Source organism: Rhinoraja longicauda, chromosome 16, assembly GCF_053455715.1.
Source record: "Rhinoraja longicauda isolate Sanriku21f chromosome 16, sRhiLon1.1, whole genome shotgun sequence".
Taxonomy (NCBI): Eukaryota; Metazoa; Chordata; class Chondrichthyes; order Rajiformes; family Arhynchobatidae; genus Rhinoraja; species Rhinoraja longicauda.
The window spans coordinates 41,931,234-41,945,838 of NC_135968.1; the positions used below are offsets into that span (position 1 = coordinate 41,931,234).

The 14,605-nt window shown below is 44.0% G+C and overlaps 1 protein-coding gene across 1 annotated transcript in view; it reads left to right on the forward strand.

Annotated features, from left to right (window-relative positions):
- Positions 1–14,605, forward strand: part of adgra1b (adhesion G protein-coupled receptor A1b) — a 565,267-nt gene that overhangs the window by 323,456 nt on the left and 227,206 nt on the right. Inside the window, exon 10 of the mRNA XM_078413700.1 lies at positions 2,669–2,818. Coding sequence (XP_078269826.1) covers positions 2,669–2,818 — 150 coding nt within the window. The remainder of the gene's footprint in view (positions 1–2,668; positions 2,819–14,605) is intronic.

Consider the following 14,605-nt stretch of genomic DNA (forward strand, 5'->3'; position numbering starts at 1 on the left):
TGACTGACCTCCTCAACGACCACCGCCAGGTCCACTCCTCGACGACCACTGCCAGGTCCACTCCTGACGCCTCCATAGCGCCGACCCAGAGTAGAGTCCGTCCAGGGGGCTCCATCAAGCCAGAGCCCTTCCACGGACCGCTGGGGCTCCGTCGACCAAGACTGCCCGTGCTCGTTCGGCTCCCTACGTTCCTGTCAGACCTCCTCCGTTCCCATCCAGCTTTCCGACGGAGCCTCCGACGGTTCCACACCGAACAAGCTCCAGGCGGGTTCGGCCGTCAGCCAAGCCTTCAGAGGCCTTCTCGGTGGGCATGGAGACCGTGGAGCCTCGATAAAGGCCTCCAGCCAGGTACCCAGTCCGCAGTCACTGCTCGCCGCATTTCCCATCCTCCCTTCCATTGAAGTGGCTCCTCACCATCCAGAAACAGAACATGCCAGCTCGCGGACACCTGAGGTTGGTCATCAGTGCTGATGTGGCACAATCCAGCTCATTGACTGGTGACACATCCAGGATGAAGGTAACCATTCCGTCCTGCAACATGAGTGCTTAATACACTCATAGGTTTGGTACAATTCAAAAGGAGGGCAAAGAACAGTTCTGCCTCTAATTGAATACATGAAACCTGTCATAAAATATTTTTTACATTTTATTTTAAAAATACACTTATATGTAATTATGCATGTTTCAACAGACCCAAACCAAAGTTATATTTAAAGGCACTAATAGTATGGTGTAATCAAATTATCTGAAGAAGGGTCTCGACCCGAAATGTCACCCATTCCTTCTCTCCAGAGATGCTGCCAGTCCCGCTGAGTTACTCCAGTATTTTGTGCTTATCAAATACTCCTCCTGTTAACTGGTGTGAAATTTGTACATAATGTAATAACGGTTCCATACTTGATATTTTTTAAGAAGGGAACAATTGTAATGCACTGTCAGTCAATGTTCTAAATCAAATAAAATGAAATCCTCTTGTCACTGTGCTAAATGAAATCAAACACATTCTGTAGCCTTAAGTAAAAAGTAATCTAATTACAAAACAAAAACAATAATTTTCAGTCACAATGTTACACATATTGCATTGTATTCATAAGCAAAAGATAAGAATCTAATCGTCAATGAATCAATGTAAAGACACAGTCCTTGCATTTGGCAAGGGAAAATAGCTATGTGGTGAAATGATTAAAATACCCATATGATTTGGTTCTGATAATGGTTCTAATTTCTGTTGCTAAGCCACATAACACTGTACCTGGCAGAGTTTACTTTCCAATTACCATGCTCATTTGTTTTAGCATGCACAGGGAACCTTGCCAATAGTATTGTTTACTTCACCTGATACCTCTTTTTTTTTCTTTTGCCATGGTAGTCATCTTACATCAGAATACATTTTCTTTTGTTTAAAGGAAGACAATTAAAAACTGAATGAGTAAAGACACAGAGTGTGGGTGCCTTTGTGCTTGAACACATGTGGCATTAAAAATATGGCTGCTGCCGCCTGTAGATGGCTGAATAATTATGCCGCACGGTAAGGTGTCCAGGCAGCAGTTTACAGCATAGAAATTACCCTTCCCTTCCTCCGTACTTAGATGCAGAGTGGCATCTATATACTAAAACTCTCGTTTGTTTGTTTGTTTGTTCCTGAACTACAGCCAAAATGGTACACGATAGCGTGACAATTTTGGCCCACCTTACTCACCGTCGTCCCTTTGGAAGAAGTTTCATTGAAATCGGTGTTATATTTTAAAAGGGGGGAGTGGGGGGAAGGGGAGGGGGAGGGGGGGAGAAGGGAGGGGGAGGGAGGGAGGGAGGGAGGGGAGGAGAGGGTGCTGCACCAATGCAGGAGAAGTTTGGGCCCAACGGATCCACCTGGTCTAGTTCATATAATGTGCTCCTTTGTAAAGGGTCAATTGCCTTCTTGTGGTCCTGTGGTAATTAACTTGAGACGTGACACTTCGTTGTCTGATGAGAAGGGTCTCGACTCGATAAATCACCCATTCCTTCTATCCAGAGAAATTACCTGTCCCGCTGAGATGCTCCAGCATTTTGTGTCTATCTTAACTTGAAGATAGTTCCATAAATTTAGAAGGTGGTTAACCTACGCGAATATTATCATTTCTGTACTTCTGAGTAACTAAAGATGATGTTTATTCACAAAATGCTGGAGTAACTCAGCAGGTCAGGCAGCATCTCAGGAGAGAAGGAATGGGTGACGTTTCGGGTCGAGACCCTTCTTCAGACTGAAGAAGGGTCTCGACCCGAAACGTGATTCTTGGGTGATTTATCGAGTCGAGACCCTTCTCTTCAGACAACGAAGTGTCACGTCACAACCTGAAACATCACCCACTCTTTCTATCCAGAGATGCTACCTGTCCCGTTGAGTTACTCCAGCATTTTGTGCCTATCTTTGGCGTTAACCAGCATTTGCAGTTCCTATGTACACGTAACTTCAAGTTAATTACCACAGGACCACAAGAAGGCAATTGACCCTTTTCAAAGGAGCACATTATATAAACTAGAAGGGTCTCGACCCGAAACGTCACCCATTCCTTCTCTCCTGAGATGCTGTCTGACCTGCTGAGTTACTCCAGCATTTTGTGAATACCTTCGATTTGTACCAGCATCTAGCAGTTATTTTCTTACAACTAAAGATGATGTGTGATTTCAGATTCCAGTGAATACCTCCAATGCCCTTGCGTGTGCCCAACAACTGATCGTCTACACTGAGGACGCAGCAAGCTTCATGGATATGATGGATGTCATTTTTGTGGCCAGAATGATTCAGAAACTTATCATCTTCGTGGATCGAGTCAAAGATGTAAAGTATCTGATTGATGAATTCCACTTACATGTCACTTTATGCACCTGTTTTTGATCATTTCTCAACTTCCTTTTCAAGTTATTGGATTGTGCTTAAACGGTGATTTCTGGAAGCTGATTCCAGATTCTATTCTTTTCTGATGTTGTGGCGGGTGTGCAATAGGGGCCGGAACGAAGGTGAGGAGCCAGACAAACTCCGCAGAGTCTTTTATTACACACAGCACACTACGCACCGCTTCAGTGAGAGCCTGAAGACTGAAAACTAACCCCTGAAGGAAACCCCATAGTCCCTGAGGAAACCCTTAAGCCCCTGAGGAAACCCCATAACCCATGAGGAAACCCCCAAACCCATGAGGAAACCCCGTAGCCCCTGAGGAAACCACATAGCCCCTGAGGAAACCCCATAGACCCTGAAGGTAACCCCGTAGCCCCTGAGGAAACCCTGTAGCCCCTGAGGAAACCCCGTAGCCCCTGTGGAAACCCTGTAGCCCCTGAGGAAACCCCATAACCCCTGAGGAAACCCTGTAGCCCCTGAGGAAACCCTGTAGCCCCTGAGGAAACCCTGTAGCCCTTGAGGAAACCCTGTAGCCCCTGAGGAAACCTCATAACCCATGAGGAAACCCAATAACTCATGAGGAAACCTCGTAGCCCCTGAAGGTAACCCCGTAGCCCCTGAGGAAACCCCGCAGCCCCTGAAAGAAACCCCATAGCCCCTGAGGGAAACCCCGTAGCCTGGGCCGTCCCAGGATCTGTCCATCACAGTGCCGAGGGGTTCGATGTGGGAGTGGCCCGACCCTTGGGAGCCGCCACAATGTGATCTTAAATGTTAACATTTTGTTCACTCTTTCACTGATTGGAGCAAACAGCCTATTTCATGAATTCATGAACCTGAGGAATTTGATCTTGTAAGCATTTAGCACCCACTCCTCTACACACTTGCTAAAGAAGTTCAGGTCTCTTTCAGTTTGGTAATCAGTTCTCTTTCAACAGCCTCTCTCAAATAAATCAACTAGTGCACCAAAAGAATAACTCACTACCTCCGAGATAAAATGTGAAACCATATGTCCGACCAGTGCCTATCTCTTTGTGGAATACGTGAAACATTGTTTGCTTCTGTCCCACTTGAGTCTCTTCCCTCACTTTTTTTTCTGATAAATCGATAACTGTTTCCTGCTCACACATTGAATGTAAAAATTCCGTTATTTTTGCTGCCAAGTTCCACCCTTCTCTTACCTTCATGAAGTACCTCTCCAACTTGCCACTCAAGTTTCTCGATGACTTTATCTCCATTTCAGAGAACATGCTGAAAGTCGCTATCCAGAAAAAGTCCTCGGTCACTATCCAGAAAAGGTCCACTGACTCCAACAGATATTTTGACCACCCAACACTGTGAAACAAGAAGACCGTATTGGGATCCCTTCAGTTTTTCCAAGTGTATTGTTGATGCCACTTTCCACACTGATATGTATTCCCTTTTCCCCAGTTATGGATTATCCTCCATCCTAATTGATAATGTCAGTTCCATTTCCTGCATTTCCAATCACACCCCTTCTCCTGCCCAAAACATGGATAGAATTTCTCCTTGTTCTCATCTTGCACCCCACCAGCTCCACGTTCAATGGATCATATGACCCATCTTTCCTCTCCGCTTTCAACATTCCTAAAAGACAGTTCCTTCCTCGACATCCTAATTAACTATTGCATTTCCATTAGTACTCAAGTCTTTCCCAGTTCTGGTGAAAAGCCATTGATCTGACTCTATTTCTGTATTCAAGGTTCTGACCTGCTGAGTATTGTCTGTGTTATTTCATCAAGATTATGGCCAATCTGCAATTTAATTACAAATGCCCACTTTGCCCCATATCCCACAACAACATTCATCAACAGAGATCTATCAATGTCAGTTTTAAATTCACAATTGACCGAGCGTCAACTTCTGTTTGCTGAAGTTCAGGTTTCTATCACTTATTGCACATCAAAGCTAATTTCACTCCACAAGGTTATGTCTCCAATTTGTAGATTCTTCAACAGCATCAATGGTTTCTCTCAACTCTACCAATTCCCCTCAAAGTCAATCAGACCAGTTTAGTTTTTAAATTCCAGTTATAACTCTTATTTGTGTAAATGCTCCTCATTATTTTAACACTCTAGGTCCAAGTACCATTCTGTCTGATCTTTGATCTTTAGGTGTAGTGCTCAGGAATATATGCAGAATTTCAACTGAGCCCACATTGAACATGAATTAAAACACATTTAGATATATAAGTTAGAATTCCATTTAGCTTTTTTTTTTGGGGGGGGGGGAGGTTATATTTGTCCATGCACTTTTGATAACCAATATATGTGGATTCCAAACTGACTTTGCAGTCGAAGAACTTTGTGAAGGGAAAAGTGAAATTCGATTGAAAGTCTCCATAAATAAAGAGGAGGTACCTGATGCTTAAACAGGCTTAAAGGTGAATAAATCTCCAGGTTCAGATGGGATTTATCATATCATATCATATCATATATATACAGCCGGAAACAGGCCTTTTCGGCCCACCAAGTCCGTGCCGCCCAGCGATCCCCGTACATTAACACTATCCTACACCCACTAGGGACAATTTTTACATTTACCCAGCCAATTAACCTACATACCTGTACGTCTTTGGAGTGTGGGGGGAAACCGAAGATCTCGGAGAAAACCCACGCAGGTCACGGGGAGAACGTACAAACTCCTTACAGTGCAGCACCCGTAGTCAGGATCGAACCTGAGTCTCCGGCGCTGCATTCGCTGTAAAGCAGCAACTCTACCGCTGCGCTACCGTGCCACCCTTATCCCAAGCAATAAACAATCTGCTGGAGGAGCTCAGCTGGTCAATGGGGGGAAATGGGGGGACAACCGTGAGGGTGGTGGGGGGAAGAACAAGGAGGACCCGGCACGGGATATTTTGTAATTATGTCGGCGCCCTTTATGTGGCGACTCTTTGCATACCTTGGGTGTGCAAAACAAAGAATTTCACTGTGACTTTTCACATGTGACAATAAAGTTTTCATTCATTCATTCATTCATTCATTCATTCATTCATTCAGGAATTGGTAACATTTTGTGTCAAAACCCAGCATCAGGACCAAGAGCGGAGGAGGATATCTAGTATAGGGGGTAATTGATGCTTTGAGGAGGGGAAAGGATGATGAGTAGATGGAGCCATGAAGGGGAGAAGGAGGGCAACGTTGGGAGACAGAGGGAGCTGAGTGGTAGGTGGAGGCAGAGCAAAAAAGAGGTAGGTGGAGCTAGGTGATTGGAGGAGAGGGTGAAGGTAGAGACTCTACCGGAGGGTGAGAGGCACAAACACAAAGGCTACTAGAGATGGAATCTGATAACAAGGAAGGTGATAATGGGCAACAAACAATCTGCTGGATGAACTCAGTGGATCAAACAGCATCTAGTTGATGTTTTAAATTGATACCCATCATCAGGACGGTGAAAATGAGAACCATCAGATGAGAGGCGAAGGGCAGATGGAATCAGAGGCGAATGGGGAATGGGGACACGGGGATGGTAGAAGCCGGTAGGTAAAGTAAGCATTGTTTTTTTGATTGAATGCCTTTGACTAAAGGTGTTCCACATGGATCGGTAGTAGGAGCCAGGCTGTTTGTTAGGAGTGGGAGGATAACACAAGGGGGTGATGGTGGATGTAGGAAGGGGGGGGGGGATGGGAAGGACTGGAGGATGAGAAGGAGAGAGAGGTGAGAAGAACATACTGAAGGTGAGGATTATCAGAAATTGGAGAATTCAATAATCAAACTATTAGGTTGTAGTCTACCCAAGAACTAGGCAGAATATGGGGTATTGTTCCTCCAAGGGAGGAACAGAAAGAGGTCGCTGCGGCTGTGGAGGAGATTTTTAAATCTTCACTGACTTTAAGTGAGGTACCAGATGACTGGAGGATGGCAAATGTGGTCCCCCTTTTCAAGAAGGCCAGCAGGAAAAAGGCTGTCAGTTACAGATCTGTGAGCCTAATATCAATAGTGGGGAAGTTATTCGAAAAAAAGTCTACAATCACTTAGAATGGTAGGACCAGGTCAGAAAAAGCCAGCATGGTTTTGTAAGGACAACTCATGTCTGAGTACTTTCATTGAATTTTTGAGGAGGTAATGAAGTGTACAGACGAGGGCAGTGCAGTAGATGTGATTTACATGGACTTCAGTAAGGCCTTCAGCAATGGGATCCAGAGAACGTTGGTAAATTGGATTCAAAGTAGGCTTGGAAATAGGAGACTGCGGCTGATCATCGAGGGTTGTTTATTTGATCGGATAGCATTGACTTGTGGTGTTCCACATGGATCAGTGGTAGAACCGTTGCTATTTAACATATAACATATATAACATATAACAACTACAGCATGGAACCAGGCCTGTCCGGCCCTACCAGTCCACGCCGACCATTCTCCCTGACCTAGTCTCATCTACCTGCACTCAGACCATAACCCTCCAATCCCCTTCTATCCATATACCTATCCAATTTACTCTTAAATAATAAAATCGAGCCAGCCTCCACCACTTCCACCGGAAGCCCATTCCATACAGCCACAACCCTCTGAGTAAAGAAGTTCCCCCTCATGTTACCCCTAAACCTTTGTCCCTCAATTCTGAAGCTATGTCCCCTTGTTGGAATCTTCCCCACTCTCAAAGGGAAAAGCCTACCCACGTCAACTCTGTCCGTCCCTCTCAAAATTTTAAAAACCTCTATCAAGTCCCCCCTCAACCTTCTACGCTCCAAAGAATAAAGACCCAAACTGTTCAACCTCTCTCTGTAGCCTAAGTGCTGAAACCCAGGCAACATTCTAGTAAATCTCCTCTGTACCCTCTCCATTTTGTCGACATCCTTCCTATAATTTGGCGACCAGAACTGCACACCATACTCCAGATTCGGCCTCACCAATGCCCTGTACAATTTCAACATTACATCCCAACTTCTATACTCGATGCTCTGATTTATAAAGGCAAGCATACCAAACGCCTTCTTCATCACCCTATCCACATGAGATTCCACCTTCAGGGAACAATGCACAGTTATTCCCAGATCCCTCTGTTCCACTGCATTCCTCAATTCCCTACCATTTACCCTGTACGTCCTATTTTGATTTTTCCTACCAAAATGCAGCACCTCACACTTATCAGCATTAAACTCCATCTGCCATCTTTCAGCCCACCCTTCCAAAAGGCCCAAGTCTCTCTGTAGACTTTGAAAATCTACCTCACTATCAACTACTCCACCTATCTTAGTATCATCTGCATATTTACTAATCCAATTTGCCACACCATCATCCAGATCATTAATGTAAATGACAAACAACAGTGGACCCAACACAGATCCTTGGGGCACTCCACTGGACACTGGCCTCCAACCTGACATACAATTGTCAACCGTTACCCTCTGGTATCTCCCATTCAGCCATTGTTGAATCCATCTTGCAACCTCACTATTAATACCCAACGATTTAACCTTCTTAATCAACCTTCCATGTGGAACCTTGTCAAATGCCTTACTGAAGTCCATATAGACAACATCCACAGCCTTGCCCTTATCAATTTCCCTGGTAACCTCTTCAAAAAATTCAAGAAGATTAGTCCAACATGACCTTCCAGGCACAAATCCATGTTGACTGTTTCTAATCAGGCCTTGATTATCCAAATAATTATATATATTGTCCCTAAGTATCTTTTCCATTAATTTTCCCACCACAGACGTCAAACTAATAGGTCTATAATTGCTAGGTTTACTTTTAGAACCTTTTTTAAACAAAGGCACAACATGCGCAATGCGCCAATCTTCCGGCACCATCCCTGTTTCTAATGACGTTTGAAATACTTCCGTCATAGCCCCTGCTATTTCTGCACTAACTTCCCTCAATGTCCTAGGGAATATCCTATCAGGACCTGGAGACTTATCCACTTTTATATTCTTCAAAAGTGTCCGTACCTCCTCTTCTTTAATCCTCCTAATTTCCATCACTACTCTACTTGTTTCGCTTACCTCACATAATTCAATATCCTTCTCCTCGGTAAATACCGAAGAAAAGAAATTGTTTAATATCTCCCCCATTTCTTCCGGCTCAGCACATAGCTGTCCACTCTGACTCTCTAATGGACCAATTTTATCCCTCACTATCCTTTTGCTATTGACATATCTGTAGAACCCCTTGGGGTTTACTTTTACATTACTTGCCAAAGCAGCCTCATATCTTTTTTTCGCTTTTCTAATTTCCTTTTTAAGATTCCTTTTACATTCTTTATATTCCTCAAGAACCTCATTTACTCCCTGCCGCTTATATTTATTGTATATCTCCCTCTTTTTCCGAACCAAGTGTCCAATTTCCCTGGAAAACCACGGCTCTTTCAAATTATTATTCTTTCCTTTCCACCGAACAGGGACATAAAGACTCTGTACTCTCAAAATTTCACCTTTAAATATCCTCCATTTCTCTATTATATCCTTTTCATAAAACAACAATTTCCATTTCACTCCTTTTAAATCCTTTCTCATCTCCTCAAAATTAGCCTTTCTCCAATCCAAAATCTCAACCCTTGGTCCAGATTTGACCTTCTCCATAATGATATTGAAACTAATGGCATTATGATCACTAGACCCAAAGTGCTCCTCAACACATACCTCCGTCACCTGACCCATCTCATTTCCTAACAGGAGGTCCAACACTGCCCCTTCTCTGGTAGGCACCTCTACGTATTGCTGCAAAAAACTATCCTGCACACATTTTACAAACTCCAAACCATCCAGCCCTTTAACAGAATGTGATTCCCAGTCTATATACGGAAAATTGAAATCACCCACAATCACCACTCTGTGCTTACTACTAATATCTGCTATCTCCTTACATATTTGCTCTTCCAATTCTCGTTCCCTTATTTGGCGGTCTATAATACACCCCTATAAGTGTTGCTAAACCTTTCTCATTTCTGAGTTCCACCCAAACAGCCTCCTTAATCGAGCCTTCTAGTCTGTCCTGCCAAAGCACTGCTGTGATATCCTCCCTGACAAGCAATGCAACACCCCCACCTCTTGCCCCTCCGATTCTATCACATCTGAAACAATGAAATCCTGGAATATTTAATTGCCAATCGCAACCCTCCTGCAACCATGTTTCACTGATCGCCACAACATCATACTTCCAGATGTCAATCCAGGCTCTAAGCTCATCCACCTTTCTTACAATGCTCCTAGCATTAAAATATACACATTTAAGGGACCCATCATTTCTTATTCTCAGTTTATTTCTTTTCCCTTCTTTCTCTCCTACATATTGGGTCTGAGTGTTTCCCTTTTCTGCCTCCTGCCTCACACACTGCCTATTAGCTATCTGTGTTTGAGTCCCTCCCCCCAACCGTACTAGTTTAAAGTCTCCGCAGTTATTTTAGCAAATCTCCCCGCCAGGATATTGGTTCCCCTCGGGTTCAGATGCAACCCGTCCTTTTTGTACAGGTCATACTTCCCCCAGAAGAGGTCCCAATGATCCAGAAACTTGAAACCCTGCTCCCTGCACCATTTGGAATATATATAAACGATTTGTATGTGGATGTCGGAGTCATGCACGTTTGCAAGTCGTGTAAGTTTGCAGGTGATATGGAGATTGGAGGTGATATGGAGATTGAAGGTATTGTCAACAGTGTGGAGGGTAGTCTTAAACTACAGGGTATTATTGATGTATTGGTGAAATAGGCTCAGAAATGGCAGGTGCCTTTAATCCTGATAACATAGCAACATAGAAACATAGAAAATAGGTGCAGGAGGAGGCCATTTGGTCCTTCAAGCCAGCACTGCCATTCATTGTGATCATGGCTGATCATCCACAATCAGTAACCCGTGCCTGCCTTTTCCCCATATCCCTTGATTCCACTAGCCCCTAGAGCTCTATCTAACTCTCTTTTAAATTCATCCAATGAATTGGCCTCCACTGCCTTCTGTGGCAGAGAATTCCACAAATTCACAACTCTCTGGGTGAAAAATGTGCTTCTCACCTCAGTTTTAAATGGCCTCCCCTTTATTCTTAGACTGTGTCCCCTGGTTCTGGACTCCCCCAACATTGGGAATGTGAGATAATGCATTTTTGGAGTAATAATGGGACAAAGACATTTTCAATGAATGGTAAGGGCCCAGGAAGCATTCAGGAACTGATGGACCTTGGCACACAAGTCCAAAGATCCCTGAATAGTTGAAAGTCATGTTTGTAACCAAGCAATTTTTGTGTCAATTACTACTTTCTGTATCTTCTGAATGGCTGCTTTGTGCCACAAGTTAAATTTTAGGTAAATTTGTGACATAGAACTTTTCAGAATCCATCCATCCATCCACACCAGAAACACTCCAATATTGTGTAATTGGTGAAAAAAGGTTCTGTATTAGCAATTTTAACAAAGAGCATTTCATACATTTATCAGCAGCTTTAAAGTTTCAAGCTGGAATGGTAAGCTATTTAAGTTTTTTAAGTCAAATCGGCCCCTGGCAGTTAATTATGTTAATATTGTTATCTGAGCAAAGCTAGCCTTGTTCAAAATGAATCACTAAAAATGATTGCACGAATTTCCAAACTTCAGTGCCTTCAGAAAACAGTACGATAACGTATTTAAAATTGCTGGAAGAACAATATATCAATCAGTATCTTGGGAATCATTAGTTGGCGTAATATTTTGATGGAACAAAACTTTGAAATGTTGTCAAATTGAATTCCACCCATTTTAAAAAAAAGGCATTTATCTTCATTGATCCACCATTTTAATGTTGCGGATGATTAGAATCTCAAAATAACATAGGTCAGGCAAGCTGAATTTTACCAAGTTATACATCTTTATCTTCTAACGGGACTTTCTGATTGTTTAATGTAACCAACAAAAGCTAAGTTGATCACTTGAAGAAAAGAGTTTACTGGCAGAAAATCAGGAGGAAGCATTTTTAGAAATTCCGCTATTAAAATCGTCCTCATAAGAAGTTTTTTCATCATTGAACTAGTTGTAAACCCATGGACACCACGATTTTGGAGACAAATTGAAATATTTACAAATACATTCCTCGGGAAAGACTGGCAGAGCACTTGGTTGGAGAATTGTTTCTGCAAAAGGAAATTAATTTCAGATTTTTCAGCTTGTGATATTGAAGCGGGCGTGGAATTGCAGATATTGGTTTACAAAAATAGACACAAAGTGCAGGAGTAACTCGGTGGGCCAGAATGCATCTGTGCATAGGTGGCGTTTTGGGTCAGATCTCTTCTTCAAGCTGAAGAAAGGTCCCAACCCGAAACATCACCGATCCATGTTCTCTGGAAATGCTGCCTGCTTCGATGAGTTATTCCAGCACTTTGTGTCTTTTGTTGTCCAAGTGCTTCATGTATCCCGCTGAAGCACATAGAATACACAATGATAAGCTCCATTCTTCAGCGATGAGCATTTTACGCCCTCCTTTAAGCCACTCACATAGTGTGTGCGCCATGCAGAGGAAGTGATCTCTGAACCTCTCTTAAGGAGATCCTTAATTACAGGAAGGTTTATTATTGCAAGGGGGCTGATTGTTCTTGACAGGTCTGCACTTTGGAGTAGCAGGAAGTAGTTCATTTCTACAATGAACTGAAGGCCAGGATATTTTTGTTGAAATATGGGAACCTTGCAAGTGCATTTGCTAAGCATTCAACACAACCCGTATGAAGTATTGTTTAGTCCACCAACCCAGCAGCCGGCAACCCAATAGAACGAACATTATATTTTACAATTTGAGGTAACCCATGCTCCTTTCTCTCTCCTTCAAATCCACCAGGTTCTCACAAAAACGCCCCCATCTTCCAGCATCCTGTCATCCAGTTTTGTTCCCTTCCCCCACCTGGTCCCATCTGGCCATCATCCACATACTTAACCCTTCATCCTTCACCCCTCCCCCTCCCGATGTGTCCATTTGCCCCTAATCCCTCCCCTGTCTGGTTCTACTTACCACCTTCCTTATCAAATTCCAGCATTTACAACCTCTTGCATCTACACATCACCTTCCAGATTCTATCTCTACCTCCATCCTCTTCTCTCCTCCCTCCATCTGTCTCGGTCTCCCTTTTTATCTCTCTGCTTATCTGTATTTATCACCCACCAGTCACTGTCTCCCAATTTCATCTCTTACCCCTCCGCCACTTGACTCCATTCATCACCCTCCTCATCTTATCACCCTCCTCACCTCCATTCATCACCCTGCCTGCCCTTGCCTCATCGCTCATTCTTATCTCATCACATTGACTATCTCTCCTCTACACCCACAGTCCTGATGCTGGGCCTTGGCCTGAAGCTGACTACCCTTTTGCTTCCACAGATATTGCTTGACCCGCAGAGATCCTTCAGCAGTTTTTTCTTTGCTCCAGGTCTACAGTCTCTTGTGTCTTCCTTCGGAGACAGAACTAATGTGCATTCTTGCTTATGGGGAAACTGGCAGTCCCTGGACTTGCAGCATATGTCTGGTGACTCACAGCGAGCACATCCTGCCTCTTTACTCTCCGCCAGCATCTCTGGAGTACCAGAGTCACAACTGGTGCCCGGATGTGTTAGGTGCTTTGATGGTGCAGTATCATGCTTTGATGAGTATGGGTGTCAGGGGTTATGGAGCAAAGGCAGGAGAATGGGGTTGAGAGGGATAGATAGATCAGCCATGATTGAATGGAGGAGTACACTTGAAAGGCCAAATAGCCTAATTCTGCTCTTAGAACTTATGAACCTACCATGTACAGTTTCTGCTGGGTTATTAGGAAGTGCCTGTGCAGGCATTCCAGGAAGAGTGATTATTTTGGACCTTCTGCATCTTCTCCCCCCTCGGCTCCATCCATGGACCCAAACAGTCTTTCCAGGTGAGGCAGATGTTCACCTGCACCTCCTCCATTGTATCCGCCCTTCCAGATGTCAACTTCTCTACATCGGCGAGACCAAGTGCAGGCTCGGCGATCGTTTTGCTCAACACCTTTGCTCAGTCCGCCTTAACCAACCTGATCTCCCGGTGGCTCAGCACTTCAACTCCCCCTCCCATTCCCAATCTGACCTTTCTGTCCTGGGCCACCTCCATTGTCAGAGTGAGGCCCAGCGCAAATTGGAGGAACCGCACCTCATATTCCAGTTTACACCCCAGCGGTTTGAACACTGACTTCTCTCACTTCAGATAGTCCCTGCTTCCTCTCTCTATCCCCTCCCCTTCCCAGTTCTCCCACTAGTCTTCCTGTCTCCGACTACATCCTATCTTTGTCCCGCCCCCTCCCCTGACATCAGTCTAAAGAAGGGTCTCGACCCGAAACGTCACCCATTCCTTCTCTCCCGAGATGCTGCCTGACCCGCTGAGTTACTCTGGCATTTTGTGTTTATCTTCCAGATTGGAAATGTTTGGCTGTTTGGTAGTAAGTAGAAAATGAGAAGCAAAATGAGAAACAATTGCATCATGATCCTTCATGATTTTCAGCCACTGCTTATAACTTGTGTGGCGGTTGACACAGCAATTGCCAGCAAACACACCTACATACCTCTGCATTGTTAGATGCAGTGAAACCCATTCCCAGTATTTTATTTTAACTTGTTTGTACAAACTTCTTGCGCAAAGTGAAAAAGTAGTAATGTGATTTTTAATCTGTTCACCCAAGAGTGTGTATGTGTGTGTGCGTGTGTGTGTGTGCATGTGTGTGTGTGTGTGCGTGTGTGTGTGTGTGTGTGTGTGTGTGTGTGTGTGTGTGTGTGTGTGGTGTATGTGTGTGTGTGTGTGTGTGTGTGTGTGGTGTGT